The sequence below is a fragment of the Eucalyptus grandis genome, chromosome 5, assembly GCF_016545825.1.
Source record: "Eucalyptus grandis isolate ANBG69807.140 chromosome 5, ASM1654582v1, whole genome shotgun sequence".
NCBI classification, from domain to species: Eukaryota; Viridiplantae; Streptophyta; class Magnoliopsida; order Myrtales; family Myrtaceae; genus Eucalyptus; species Eucalyptus grandis.
In genome coordinates, this window is record NC_052616.1 from 23,879,663 (window position 1) to 23,894,970 (window position 15,308).

Sequence of the window (15,308 nt, forward strand, 5' to 3'; positions counted from 1 at the left end):
GTAGTCAAGTATGACAAAGGTAGAATCCCAAATTGATTCTGATCGCCTATACAAACGGAATCTTGGTTTCCATAAGTAAAGCTTATTTGTATAGAGTTCTTGTCTTCAAGATCCATCGTCAATCAATTAGATTGAACCAATCAAATCAATCTTGATGTGGAATCCAAACCGATCACTAGCCGTTGTACATTTGGGCTTGAGTTACGTTTCGTCAATCTGGATGTAAAGTCTCGAGAGCCATAGACTTTACAATCTGAGTCTCGAGTGCAATAGACTTCATAACTGGTCCGAACATATTCTCGCTTTCCGAACAAATTTAGCTTTAAGGTCTCGAACACCTGCCTGAATAAGTTCACTTCTAACATAGAGTCTGGTTTTCGGGGTTTAGCTTCGCATAGAGTCCTGGTCCGGCCATCATTTACGTTCAACTGAGTTTGCCGAGTGAGCATCATGTAGAATAGACTTTTGACACTAAAGTTCGACAATCTTCGTGACTTTGACACAGGTCTGAAATCTTCATAATATACTTTTGGACATGTGTTACGTTCATTTTCCGGGCAAACTTTCCGACTTTGACAATATCTTTTACATGTTCTATCATCTCGCATGGTCTATTACTTAACCATTAATCATGTTAGTAGCCTTTGATTTATTTTGTCATCTTCAAAACATCATAAAGGATTTCCCTAACACAATGGAATCCAACCCAACAAATTACTCTACTAATAAAAAGAGATTTTAGTATTGTTCTAACAATTTCCAAATTCCAGAGATTTATTAAAGCAAAATCTTTTGTGAATCGATTGCAAATCAATGAAAGAAGTTTTACATAAATGTATTAAATATTGCATCAAAATAAATCTCTGCAAGATTGCAAACCATCCTATCAGTTTTTTTTTTATTTTATTGAATTTATTAAAAATTTCAAATTCATTACTGATTTTTCTTAAGAGAGAAATCTTGTAGGGATACAATGCCTTCCAAACCTCAAGAGCCGATAAAGGCAAAAACATTGACACTTCATTAGAAAAACCAAAACCAAATCACAAGCCCAAACGTCATCCATATTGCCAATCACAACATGGGCAGAAAATGGTTGAAGAAAATCAATCATTATCTCTAGTCACCTCATTACAACCTTCATGCTTGTAAATCTCGCATGAACTATCCAAATAAGCTATAGAGACTCAAATCTCAAGCTATAGAAATAAGTCTTAATCCTACTTCACTTAAGGCATCAAGTAACTAATCCAAAAAAGACAATCTAGCGAGGTGGTGATTTAAGTTGTTGAGAAAAACTTCCTAATGAGTTTTGAAAGTTGACAAAACTATTTGTAGTGTCTTAAATCTGATAAAATGTCTTGAAGCATTTGATTCAAGGAAATACTCTTGGAAGAGAAGCCTATAGCAATTTTAATCTTGTTTCAAATTCAAGTTCAAATTGGCATACAAACTTGTAGTCATAAATCCATAAATTCCAATTTATAACACGCATGGCCAATAATAGAATTTTTCTTTTCCTATCAAATAATTATCCATTAAAGTTTGGCCATAAATCTTTGCAAATTATGGATTAAATGGCTGCAATTCAACTTAAGGGTACTCCCATCATCTTTCCATATGTTGTAATGCTCCAAGAGGTTTATGAGATTTTGTGATGCCACATATCTAGCATGTTCAAGTTGTCACCGTTGCAAATTCATGGAAATAAGATAAATGTTCCTCCAATGGAGATGCACTAGTTTTCTTTCTGAGTCATGGCCCTTCTCATTGTGGGGCATTGATGTGATTGGCCCGATAAATCCCAAGGCTTCAAATGGGCATCGCTTTCATCTTGGCGGCAATAGACTACTTCTCCAAATGGATTGAAGCTACATCCTTTTGCAATTGTCCTTTCACAATGTTGCAAAGATTCATCAAACATGACATAATTGCTCGCTATGACGTCCCCAGGCAATCATCACTCTATAACGGACAAATTTGAATGACAAACTTGTTGATGATGAGTGTCACAACCTTTTTTTTTTTTTCCGTCCGGGAAAAGGAAGAGGGTTTAGGGGTATTTGCCTTAAAGAGGTGAACCAATGGCCCTGGGATTAGCGTCGCTGCTCTCCTAAGCCTCATACCTCGCGCGACTTTGGATTTCGTATTTCAATTTTAAAAACCTAAATATTTATAGGAGCTCGCCACTAGCCTATTTGGGTCGGCTAGAAACCAATCGAGACACGGGGGGTGTCTCGATTCCTACGTTAAACAGAGATTTCTAGGAACGGGACTTGTTTACAATAATGTTTCTATTAGCGCCTTGCGGTACCACTAACTTAGAAAGTTATTTATCTAAATGGCCACACATTCTTGATTACCAATTATAATCTTTTATGAAACCACTAAGTGTCCATGCAAATGTTTTGTAGTTTTTTTTTTTTTTATGCCCTTAGACTAATCCTAACATAATTTAAGAGAAATTTACACTCAAATTAATGAAAAGCTTGCCAGAAGCTTAACATTCAAGAAATTGAAATGACTTGAAAATAAACGCTGAAAGGTAAAACCCGATACAAGTCGATGTAAATAATATTACATGGCCTTGTTATCACCCGGATAGGACCCCCATGAGCAAAATAAGAATTCAAATATGCATGAAATTACTTTGAATAGTTTTAATCTACGCAAAATGGATTATTTACAAAAAATGGTTATAAAATACCAAAATAGCATTAAATTAGAAAATGACCTTTTAAAATTATGAAAATTTCATATATGTCATTTATATCCTAATTTGATGCTATCTAACATTTTGATATTTTTGAAATTTTCATATTTTTCTCTTTTTTTAAATTTTTTTTAAATAATAATAATAATAATAATTCTTTAAAACCGATCTATGCTAACATGGAGTAACACAGCACATGAATATCACAATAATCAAGCTCAAATCGACCGTTTCAAGATCGAAGCTTAGTTTGGGCATTTGTTGAACGCTTGGTGTGCATTAAACTAGCCCCAATAGCCTCCTCGAGCCATGTTTGCGCCTTCCATCTCAGCGCATGAGCAATATTATGGAGCTAAAACATCAAGGTTAAACTACCACATGCAAGGAGTAAGATTAGATAGAAATCACAGCTTAAAACACACGAAAACCAAGCTGGAATCGTCATCAAATATGCAGGTTTGATCTGATTTTGCAAATCTGGGTTTGAACCCAGGTCAAGCAAACAGGTTGAATGCCCATATTCAAGCCCCGACACCCATCACATACGAGATCTATGGAAACATTACTTGATCCGAATGAAAGTAGATAACATGAGCTTTCAAATGCAACAAACATCATAGAAAATGACCAACCGAACACATCAAACAACCTCTTCAAAAGCACACATGCAAAACTCTCGAAGAGATTTCAACACTTAAAAATTCCAGCCTCAAAATCAGTTTCTGACTAGTTTTCCTCTTAATTGTTCACTATTAAAACATATTCAAACTCGAAAATAAATACATCTAGGATGCTTAACTTGCTTTCTAGTTTCCTTTTCAAGTAGTTCTGGCCGATGAAACCGATAAATTATCCTTGGGGGCCTGTGAAGTTGGCTTCTTCAACTGGAAATGAGATCTGCAAAGAAAAAGAATTGACAATGAAGGTTTTCTTTGACCTCTGAAATTAGACTTCGAGACGTCTTTTGTTGGAAATATTGACACCAACCCAAACTATATTTATTCTAGTTTGGGTTAAAATTCAATATTTTCTCATTTGTCTCTCAAATTTCTCAAAAACACTGGCTTTCCTCACTCGTGACCAACCAGTCTCGTTACTTAGAAAATTTTTCGGACTTTCTTGGCCCGCCAGGGGGCACTGTTTCGGGGGGCTTTAGGAGGCCTTCCCAATCTCCATTTTGGACGTGTGACCTATGGTTGGAAAGATATTTGAGTGAAGTTTCACTCTAGTTGAAGGTTTTGGATAAATTTGGTCGCAGGTATGTGAAAATCCCACTTTTCTCTCTCAAGGTCAGTCTGGATTTTATGGGTTTCCTCTTTCTGGAGTTGCTTCTGAGGGCCTCTTTGGGGGACGATTCCGAGCTCTCTTCTCCCTCTCGTCTCATATCTCTCATATCTCGAAAGACCTTGCTTCCGTGATCTTATCCCCGGATTCATCAATCTCTTGGTCGGCTTTTGTCCACTCTACCAAGCCTGCCAACTGAGCTATCCACCCACTTTCTGACTTAGCCAGAATTTTCAAATCTTGCATATGTTGAGTGTCCGGATTTGGTGCGATTTTCCCGTGCCTGCAGCAGCTTATCTCTGACCAATGTTTGTCCACTTGCAGTACCAATGATGGTCTTCCATCACGTGCAGAGATCGGGCTGGTTGGGCAGGTGAGGAGGATATGGTGGGGCCACCAGTATGCCTACTTAGCAGCTCCGAATTAAGACCTAATTGTGGGCTGGGATTTGTCAGCTGGTTTAGGTGCTTTAATCCATGAATTTGGCTGCGATTTTTGATCAATTAGCAAGCTCATGTATAGTAGTTTAAGATCTGGACTGGAGTTTGCAATTTTTCCCACCCAAGTTTGCAAAAAGGTCCTCAAAGTTGGCCATTTTCTTATCCGAAAATACCCAATTTAATGCAAATTTGGTCCTTTTTCGCCTAATTTGATTGATTCGAGTTGGCCCAAATTCAATTTCAACTTAATTGGTGACCAAGATGATGATTTACGGGGTTTGGGCGAAATTTTAAGTAAATTTGCGAATTGGTCCCTCAACTTTTGAAAATTGCATTTTGGCCCCAACTTCCCGTTTTAATTCCAATTTGACCTCCTAGGCTTGGCTACATTTAGATCATTGGCCCCAACTTGCTTCTTCTTTTTTTTTTTTTTTCTTTTTTTATAGGAAAAACATATTACATTAAAAACTATACTAAATACCTATATAATCTATATGCAATAGTTTGACATGAAATATTTTTGTGGGAAAACAAGTTCCCATTTTTTTTGAAATGATTTTTTGGCAAAAATTCAGGTGTCAACAATGAGTTGTTCAAAATTCAAGATCAAGCATCTGAATTCCGTCCCTGCACCGCCTCAAATGAACATGGCTATTGAAGCGGCCAATAAGAATATTAAGAAGATCTTGCTAAGACAGTCGATAATTATCGAGATTGGCATGACAGGTTATCCTTCGCGCTAATGGCATACTAGACATCGATCCACACTTCTACTTAGGCAATTCCTTTACTCTAGTATACAGCATGGAGGCAATTATGCCCGTGAAGTGGAAATTCCTTCCCGAGGGTTTTATCCCAAGCGAAGTTGTCTAAGGCGTAATGGTCGCAACAAAGAATTGAGCGGTTGAACTTGATTGATGAGAAAAGACTGAAGGCTCTTTGTCATGGCCAAACTTATCAATAGAGAGTGGCCAGGTCCTTCAACTGAAAGGGGTACGGCCAAGACATTTAGAAGTAAATGATCTAGTCTTAAGGAAGCGTTGCCGACTTTTCCGGATCCCTGGGGCAAGTTCGCCTCCCAATTATAGTGGCCCATATGTAGTGAAGAAGGTATTCCCTAGAGGTGCCTTGATCCTAGCAGAAATTGATGGTCGTGAGTTTCCAATCGTTAACTCGATGCTGTCAAGAAGTATTACCCATGATAGAATTTGTTGTGTTTGCAAACATTTTTTTGTGATGAATGAATTGCCTCAATAAGTTGCAAATTAAATTGTCCAAATTTATTACAAATCTTGCATGTTTTTCCTAATGAATGTGTGAGATAAATTGAATGTGTCAAATGAATACTTTGGGGTGATGAAAGGCAAGCCTTATATCATACACTGTTTCATACACTAATCCCCAGTGAGTTGGGTGGAAAAATTTCATGCCCACAAGGAAAAGGGCTATCTCGCAAAGGGTATGTCAACCTAGGTGATGAGAGGCATTCTTTTCTCTGTCCAAAACGCTACAAGTATACCCATCATTTAACCCTTTTGAGCTCACACACGTGAAGAATTTAAAATTATCCCTATCAAGGATCATCCCATATTTGGGCAAATTTGAAATGAATTGTAGGAATTTTCTTGCTTGCACTTGCATCAATCTTCGATTATTACTTTTGCAGTGCAACTTATGCAGTAATTTAAGTGTTTTAGGATGACGAAGAGCAATTCTTTCTTTATCTTACACACTTTTGTCCATTGCATAGCTTACTTGAGCCTTCAAATTCATTTAATATTAAACCTTGCTTGGTGATTATCCCCACACCGAGCAAAGTGAAATACTATCATTCAAGTAGCATGAATGCTAATAAAAATGAAGACTTTGTGAGTCCAAAGAATATAAGTGTGAAGAGCAAGGGGCATGAAAAGTAGCGTGCTTGATAAAAGTAAGGCCAATGCCCATAGAGAAAATCAAACATTGGTTGTGGCAAGTCGTATCCCCAGTGAATAGATACTTGAACAACTCAAATGCTGAGATGTTTCAATCAATGGAACTTTGATATCAGGAAAATCCTTGATGGCAAAGAAGAAAATTGTTGGAAATGTCAAGATGATCACCAACTGTGGCCCCTCTAAACACTTTTTGAGCCTAACTATCCTTTCATTTCTCACCAATGAACCAAGCCTGCATTACATCCCTTGCAAATTCTCTTCAGATTAAGACACTTGAATTAACGTAAAAGTTCATATGTTCAAAGGAGCACTCAAAGAAGTATGAGTAAGACAATTTCTACCTCATTCGTATGCTTGACTTAAAACCCATAAATGATTGCAGAATATCATTCATTTTTCAATAGCCTCGACTTAAAGAGTCCCCTTTGTTAAGCCATTGATCAAGCCTACATCACGGTCCCGTTAAAGACCCTTTAGATTAGTAAGGTCGTACCACTTGCGAGATTACTCAAACTCTTGTTTGGCATGATAATAGTGAGATAGAGTGATTGTTAGATTCCCCGCATCAAAGGTCGGGGACGAAATAGCCTTTTAATGAGGATGAGTGAAAAGTCATTTCAGACCAAAATCCCTCATTTGACACATCTATGACACTCATGTGTTCAGATTGATATTCTTTTTGAAATGGAAATTGGGTAATGCGAAAAATAATAGACATTATCACACATGAACCTCACTTGAGTTAATGCATGTTTTTTTTGTGACCACAAATGCATGTTGCCTCACTTATGACTAGGCTTTACTGTGAGACATACCCCTAAGGATAAGAGATGTCACTAGGGTATTCTCTCTCAAGTGCATCGACACTTGACTTAGTCGAGCTGTCCCCCAAAGATTTTTTTTCCAAATTCAATCTGATTCAGGATCATAGAAAGGTACGTGTCTTGGAAAGTGATTTCTCGTTTAGGTGACCGTAGAATGGTACAGGTCCTAGATATTTGTTGCTCTAACAGGCGACTATAGAAAGGTATGAGTCCTGGAAAAGCCGTTTCCTATTCAGCGATAGTAGAAAGGTACAGGTCTTGGAAAGTGATTTCTCGTTTAGGCGACCATAGAATGGTATGGGTCCTAGGAAATGTTTGTTGCTCTAGCAAGTTGACCGTAGAAAGGTACGGGTCTTGGAAAAGTTATTTCCTATTTAAGCGACCGTAGAAAGGTAAGGGTCTTGAAAAGTGATTTCCTATTTAGGTGATCGTAGAATGGTATGGGTCCTAGACAATGTTTATTGCTCTAATGTGCGACCATAGAAAGGTACCGGTCTTGGAAAAGCTATCTCCCATTCAGCGACCGTAGAAAGGTATGGGTCCTGAAAAAGCTATCTCCCATTCAAGCGACTGTAGAAAGGTATGGGTCTTGAAAAGTGATTTCCGTTTAGGATACCATAGAATGGTATGGGTCCTAAACAATGTTTGTTGCTCTAATAGGCGATAGTAGAAAGATACGGGTCCCGAAAACAATCTTTTTGTCAAGGCGACCGAAGAAAAGGTTTGGGTCCTAGACAACCAACTACTATCATACTAGATGACCAAGTCCTAGGAAGGAAACCTTCTCTTACAAAAACCCTGTTATTATTCTAGGCGACCGTAGAAAAGTACGGGTCTTAGATATGTAACACCAATTATCTTGAATTGCTCTAACCTCCTTAAAGTTAAGTCATTCCAAGTATGTTCCCTTATCATTTACATTAGTGTTTCCATGCAAATTACATTTCAAAATGGGATTCATTTTTCCAAAAAAGTCATTCAATGCATGTACATTTATCAAAATTTAGTGCCTCAACTGGTCTGAAAAGAACTTATGAGCTTACCTTTAAAGAGAGGATTACTGCCGATACCTAGCATTTTTGACGACCTAAAGAAATAAAATATTGCATCATAGCAAAATAAAAAAATAAAAAGAAAACAAAGGAAAAATCAATTTGATAGATTATGCATGGAAGGTGGGAATTCGACCTAGCTATTCTTGCTTCAATTAGATATTCACTCTTGGTAAATGTGGAGCCAAATTTCTAGCCAAGGATCAAGAAATCAAGTGAATAGAAAGTCAAATGGAAACCAAACCCAATATTGGTGAGAATAACGGCCAAATTGCTAAATCGAAGGGAAAGTATCGAGGAGTTATACTCATTAGGTGAGTTGTTCGCAAAATAAAAATGAACTTGGATGCATTTTTGGTAATATGAGAGAAAAGAATCGAAGTGCTAATTCACGGTGGCAAATCGAGGCTAAAATTCAAAAGTAATCCCCACAATCAACGAAGCGTAACTTTCTAAAGGTCAATAGAGGATTTTGCTATAAAAGAGGGCAACAATTCGTGAAGAGAAAAGAAGGACCGAGGGAAGAATTGGCAAAAAAGCATGAGAAAAAAGAGTGCAAGCGCCGCACTTTGGCAGCTTTGCTCGTTACTCGTTTGTTCCTTGCCGGAGCTTCAAGCGCCGTCGTCACCAAGCGCCTCCACCTCGAGCACTTCCGCAGCAAGCACCCAACACCCGCGCCTGCACCTTCTCCCGACGCCCGCCCCTACTCGTCCGCCACCACTGCTGCCTCCTCCCGCAACAGCTGTGCTCGGCACCAACACTTTGTGCCCCGAGCCTCTCGGATTGCGCGACACGGGGCCAAGCCGTACCACCACCACCAGCACCTCCACAACCGCGAACACCCGCGTGCACCTCCTCCCGCGACCTGCTCACTCATCATCGATACCGGTCCACCCATTAGTCGTTGTGCCTCTCACTACCCAACACCCACGCCACTGTCCGACCCCCCGGCGCGAATCCTCGGTTGCGAATCCCGAGCCGGGTCTAGTTTAAAAAAGTCAACGTATCTTTTTTATGATTATTTTTAATCAAGTTTTTGTTATTGCTCAAATTGGAACATTAGACGTCAATGTTCATCTTATGAATATTTTAGGCATTATCCGTAGGGTTTGCCCTAAATTACTATAATTATTAATTTGATTCGTAAGACGCCGGATCATTTTTTTTTAATTATATTGATTTTTTTTTGGGCATTTTGATGATATTTTAACTCTTAAATCATTATAATTATTAATTTGATCCTAAGATTTCGGATCAAATTTTTTAACTATTTTTAACTTCTCATGTGTTGTGATGTTTAGGGTTAAAATAATCATTAATCTAATTCGTGAGACGGATTTTGATTATTTTTTCGATTGTTTTAATCCTTTATTTGATAAATATCTTGAGTGGGTTAGATATAGCGTTTATTAGGAAATTGCTCGTTTTGGAAAATATAAAAAATTTAAAAAATATTACATTGGAGTATGTTAGTTTCAGTAAATTCATTTGCAGGCTCAAATTTTAGATTTACTAAACTAATCGAGAAAAATCCATTTATTAAGTAATATGGACTCGATAAATTAATTTGGAAGTAAGAGGCACACTATTGTCAATTGTTAGGTCAAATGTCATTCAATCATTTTTCAAATGCAATTCAAATACTAGAAAATACTACCACGTATCACCAAACAAAGCGTAAAAACTAACCGTTTCCTAGAAAATAGTTCGGAAACATTTTGCAAAACATTTCGTTTTTCGTGAAACAAACACACCCTGTGATTGCATTTTTAGATTTCATATTTAGATAATTTTTTGGAATAGATTAGGGATTGGATCTAAATAACTTTTTTTTTTTATATAGATAAGGTCGTAGATAATGTTTGCACATTTTAATATCTCGTTTTCTTAAAAATAGTTTTTTAAGGTATGATAGAGTTTAAGTCAAATTAACCGCTAAAACATAAAAGAAAATTATTCTTTCTAAACAATTTTATTAGTTTTTCTTTCACGAATTTCAATAAAAAAAATACAAAAATATTAGGTAGTGTCAAATAGTTGCATGTTATGTTCATTTAATTAGAAATTGCTTGTTAGTCTAATTAAGTCATATAATTAAAGTGCATATTATAGTAAAGTTCTAATTTCAAGATAAGAGAAAACCCAAAAATAATTGCTTGCTTTATGCGTTTATATCTTTTGCTGCAATTTTTTTTATTATTTAATAATGGTTGAGAATCATGGGATCACTCATTGCATGATAGTGATTTATATTAAAATTAAATCCAAACTACTTGCAAAGACATTTTTAGAATAAAAAATAACAGTACCGAAAGGACATTAGAAAAGTCTAGTATAACCAAGTCCCCGTACCCAAAGTCTCGGTTCGAGGAGTAAAATAATTTTTTATATTATTTTACTTAGATTTCTAATCGACTTACCAAAAACTAATTAGTGGCGACTTCTAGATAAATTCATTTGCATGCTAAAACTTGAACTTAAGCCGCGAATGGTATGGGATTTTGGACGAGAAAGTTTCCGGAGCTAAGTCTGGCTTAGCAAGTTCATTAGCCGAACCTAGGTGGTCCAACCCGCCTCGATGAGGTCGCAAAACCTATGCAACTGAGACATCATTGATGCGATGTATAGATCAGTTTTTCTTGCTTAGAGGCATATTTGGGGCTTAAAGTCAACCTTGCTGAAGATGAACTTATTATCTCTGTGAGACCGCATGGATGATTAGATTCTGTTACATGATAAGGAAATATTATAACCACAAAACTCCCTTTGGGCTCACTTTTACGGTATTTCCACGATTTCTTTTGTGGTACTTTCCTCTTCTACTGCCTAGTTATGGCATATCTCATATGAAGAGGGTTCCTGATTGGAATAGCAGGTTCACCACCCTCAGACCTTTGATTAAGTGGTTGTACAGAGTAGTTATGATTTAAATTGAATATTTTGTGATGGGTATGATATCCTTATTGTAACGCCCAAATAAGTTTACTAGCGGCTGGTCACCCCGCCCTTGTCTTTTTCACTCTACTATTATGACTGCAAAAGCACTCACAAGCTAAACTGGCAAATCATGGTCATTTAGTCCGTGGCTAGTAAAATTACACATTTATTCATTCTCATTGTACTTTAAGAGGAGAAAGTGGGAACAAAAAAAACGAACGCCTGCTATTTCAACACAAAAGAATAACTTTCTACATTCATGTGTTGACATTAATGAATTCTTGGAAAACAAGATCTGATGTTGATTCCTTGGTTTCGGGATTCCAAACTTTGAGATTCTTCAAGCTCGATGGATTAGGAAACTTTTGCAAATTTGAACAGTTGACAATGTGAAGTATCTCCAACGATTTTGGACCACCTAGAATCTCAAACAGCTTAGGACAATCATTTAAATGAATTTTCTTGAGCTTTTTCAAGTTAGTTAGATCGGAGCAACTTCACCAATGATGGAAGTGCCACAAGCTCTAATGTTCTTAGGTTCTCCAAACCTTCGGAGGCCTCGAATCTCTGTTAGCTCATCACGGCCACCAATGACCAAAACCGATAATGCTTTTAAATTCAAAAGATCATTGGTTGTTTTCATTCTCGGCAAGACTTGATACTTAAGTATGACAAATTTGTCGGAAGCCTAGGTAGGCATTGCAAATGACAACATTGGAGCTTGAGTTTCTTCAGTTGAGAAAGGAGAACGAGATCGGAAGATAGGGTGGCGATATAAGGAGAGGACAACTTCAAGAACTCGAGCATTTGTAATGTTCCAATCCACCAGGCACTCGGAGCTGCTTCAAGTTTAGAAGGACCCTTGTGATTAAGCAACAAAGTCAACCTCAAATTTCTCAAATTTATTAGGTTTTCGAGAAGTTTGGCAAAGTCTCCATCGAGGTTGTTTTACAACATAGATTGACTAGACTTTACGGGAGTCGAGGCACCATCGAAATTCTAGGGCTACCCAATATTAAATTTTTTAGAAGTCGTAGATTCCCAATATTTTCTGGAATTTCTTTAAAAGTACCCCATGCCTCTAGCTCTTCGAGCTTCTCCAACATTCAATGGTGCTAGATAGTTTTCTCAAGGGCATCTCATCTTTAGAACTTTCAAATTCTTCATGTTCCCAGTTACATCAGGTAACTCCCGCATATTTGTACTTGATAGATTCAACTGAATTAGGGAGTTGAAATTTTCAATCGACTTAGGCAATTGAGTTAAGTGGCTATCCACTAATGAGAGGGTCGTTGCTGCAGCTATGCAACCAATGAAACTGAACTTGTTCAATAATGCACACCTGTCCAAGCTAAGAATTTCTAGTTTTTTCATCCTTCTCCATTCAGGAATCTCTTCTATAGCTGTAGAGTCAAGAAGAAGTTCCCTCAAAGATTCTAGTGCCCCCATCTCATTTGGTAGCTCTCGAAGATTATTACAATCCTTCAAGTTTAAGAAGACTAACTTCTTAAGCAGACTAATTGATGTATGAATTTGAACCAAATTCTCACAACTTTCGAGGATTAGTCGCTCTAAATTCACATGAAAAGACAAGTTTGGGGTTTTACGCAACTTCATGCATCCAGTCAGATTTAGGACCTTCAAATTCTTAGCCAACTGAAAAGAAGACAGCATGTTGGTCTTCAAAATAAATTAAGATTATACATGAAAAAAGAATTCACGCTGATTTTATCTAAAATCATACCTTGATGTGGCTCTATCCATCCCATTTTTCAGTGACTCTACTCATTGACAGATCAAGGATTAGTAGCCTCCTCATGGAGAAATTGGTCAGCTTAAAAGCCAGAGGAAAGTATCTCCATGAAAGCCATCTCAACTCCGGAAGGATAAGCCTGCTAAATGTGGTTTCAACAAAATTTGGGCACTGGTAACATAGAAAACCACTCACTTGAGTAAGGATAGACTTTGTGATATCATCAAAGTCTTTGCTATCCACTTGAAGGAACCTTAGATTTGAAAGACTTGCTAGGCATTCTTTAATCAAGGAGTATTGAGACATTTCATCAAGCTTGAGACATATTGCTTCGATACTTTCAATTCCATGAACTCCTCCCATCTGCCAAAATAGAAATAGAAAATGAAAGTTAGAATACGATTTACCGTGTTGATCTTCTTCAAGGGGAAAGCAATTATATCTTTTCTCATGTTATTAAAAACAACTGATAAACAATGCACAAGAAATAAATCAACTCCGATATAAAAAAATCAAACTGAATGTCCTATGACCAATCTCATTAAAAAGGAATGAAGCTATATGATTTTACCTGCATTTTCTCCAGAATTTCCAATGCTTGTGCATGAGTCCACACCCATCGTTGCTTCTCTGGTTGCCAACCACTTCTTTGTTGTATAAGATTTCTTCCAATATCTCTTAACCAATCATGCATCCACAGTCGATTATCTTCTCTAATCTTTATCAAAGATCTTTCTTTGGAGGGTGTTAAGAGATTGTTGAGGAAGAAACTTACAGTTTTCCCACATGTAAATCACAATTCTTTTATCAATCCCAATGAAAAAACAAGCAACGTCAAAAAATATCTTTCTTTGGTCTTCATTTAAAGCCTTAATGCTGATCATCAACTTCTCTTGAACATTATGATGAGGAAATTCTTCCAACTCCTTTAATGTGGCATCCCAGTCCTCTATGCTTTTTCCAGATAAAAGAGAACCTATAACCTCAAGAGCTAAAGGAAGACCACTACAAATATTTACAGCTCTTTTTGAGTGAAAGATGTATTGTTCTATGGGATAATCTCTTCTAAAGGCATGCTTACTAAAAAGTTGAAGAGAGTGATCAAAATCCATGCCAGTAAGTTCATAAGTCCAGTCAACAAGTGTAGGCACATTGAGAATTCCTCGATCTCTAGTTGTAATGATAATCTTGCTCCCCTTGCCAAACCACTCACGCTTTTGCACGAGCGCATCGAGTTGACTTGCTTCGTCAACATCATCAAGCAAAAGAAGCACTATTTTACAACATAACCTTTCTTAATCACCTTTTTTCCTTCCATGATATTGTTGATATCGGGCCATCTTTTCTTCAGGATGTTCGATATAAGTTGATTTTGCAAGCGTGTAATCTCTATTTCTCGAATGTTAGAAAGGAAGCAACAATTAGAAAAATCATCAGAAAGTTGATTGTACACTATTTGGGCAAGAGTCGTCTTTCCCATGCCACCAATACCGTGGATTCCAATGATCTTTGTTTCATGATTGTGTGTACATATCATCCTCATGATTTCATCCACATGATTGTTTACTTCGACTAAGCAATCGATACTTCCAAGTAGGCAGTTTTCAACTCAATCAAAACATTATTGACAACTTCTTTCACAAATTCACCTTTACCTCTGAAAATATTGGAGGAAAAAGCATCAAGACATTAAGTTTAGCTGAAAAAAAATGCATCTAGAACAACTAGACCGTCCATGATATAATCAAATACCTGTTTGGCATGCTTTGGAAGTCCCATCCCTTTAGTGCTCCAACCTCATTGAGAGCAGCCTTCCAATTGTCGATAGTATCATCATCGAACCGCTTCTTGTTTGCATGAGAAACAATGGCATTGCCGTAGTGATCAGTCTGGTATTTTACCTCGGATGGTGTGACATTGTAGAAAATGGGCATGATCTTATGTCTCCTCGTGTTCTTGCTCTCCACCATCTTGACCAACTCCTAAGGCACCATGTGCTATGTGCATATCCTTTGGAAAAGATTGGTATCGAGATCTTTGACTGCTCAATCGCTTGGAGAAGCTGGCCGCTGATCTCTTCACCAATGCGGAGCTCTTCATCATCTATATATGCCCGAATTCCAGCATCAATCATGCTGGTGTGAAGGTAATCAGTAATATCATTACGGGTATCTGGTCCTCTGAAGCTCAAAAATACTTCGTAATCATATCCTAATAATTTCTCTAGTTCCTGATTATTAGAAGAGGCGTTCAACATGTTTATTTGGTCTCTGTACACGATCTCCTTATAAGGCTGCATTTAGTACAAAAGACAGAAAACTAGTACCAATTACTGTCAATGCAAAGTTCAACCACAAAGGTTAGTGCA

The 15,308-nt window shown here is 37.3% G+C and overlaps 2 protein-coding genes across 3 annotated transcripts; both read right to left on the reverse strand.

Annotated features, from left to right (window-relative positions):
- Positions 1-12,325: 12,325 nt before the first annotated feature.
- Positions 12,326-13,669, reverse strand: LOC120293525 (putative disease resistance protein At4g11170). 2 transcript variants are annotated; one of them, XR_005551489.1, is made up of 3 exons: positions 13,512-13,669; positions 12,932-13,303; positions 12,326-12,843 (listed from the first exon to the last, which is right to left on the reverse strand). XR_005551489.1 is itself a non-coding variant. In XM_039313131.1 (2 exons), exons 1-2 carry the CDS (start codon positions 13,632-13,634, stop codon positions 12,944-12,946), a joined length of 483 nt encoding a protein of 160 aa, XP_039169065.1. In that variant the 5' UTR covers positions 13,635-13,669; the 3' UTR covers positions 12,845-12,943. The 2 variants fall into 2 exon arrangements, 1 of the variants encoding a protein (XP_039169065.1); XM_039313131.1 differs by lacking the exon at positions 12,326-12,843 and having other exon boundaries at positions 12,845-13,303.
- An 843-nt stretch (positions 13,670-14,512) lies between these two features.
- On the reverse strand, positions 14,513-14,915 carry LOC120293754 (TMV resistance protein N-like). The gene is made up of 2 exons (XM_039313485.1): positions 14,693-14,915; positions 14,513-14,597 (listed from the first exon to the last, which is right to left on the reverse strand). The coding sequence occupies exons 1-2, from the start codon at positions 14,908-14,910 to the stop codon at positions 14,513-14,515; spliced, it is 303 nt and encodes a 100-aa protein (XP_039169419.1). The 5' UTR covers positions 14,911-14,915.
- Between the last annotated feature and the right edge of the window lie 393 nt (positions 14,916-15,308).

What these genes read in the sequence shown, in the direction of transcription:
- LOC120293525 (XM_039313131.1), bottom strand. Translation starts at nt 13,634, where the DNA reads ATGCATGATTGGTTAAGAGATATTGGAAGAAATCTTATACAACAAAGA. An exon ending in AAATTCTGGAGAAAATGCAG is followed by an intron (nt 13,304 to 13,511) that starts GTAAAATCATAT and finishes CTATTTTGGCAG; the next exon opens with ATGGGAGGAGTTCATGGAAT.
- LOC120293754 (XM_039313485.1), bottom strand. Translation starts at nt 14,910, where the DNA reads ATGGTGGAGAGCAAGAACACGAGGAGACATAAGATCATGCCCATTTTC. An exon ending in TTCCAAAGCATGCCAAACAG is followed by an intron (nt 14,598 to 14,692) that starts GTATTTGATTAT and finishes CAATATTTTCAG; the next exon opens with AGGTAAAGGTGAATTTGTGA.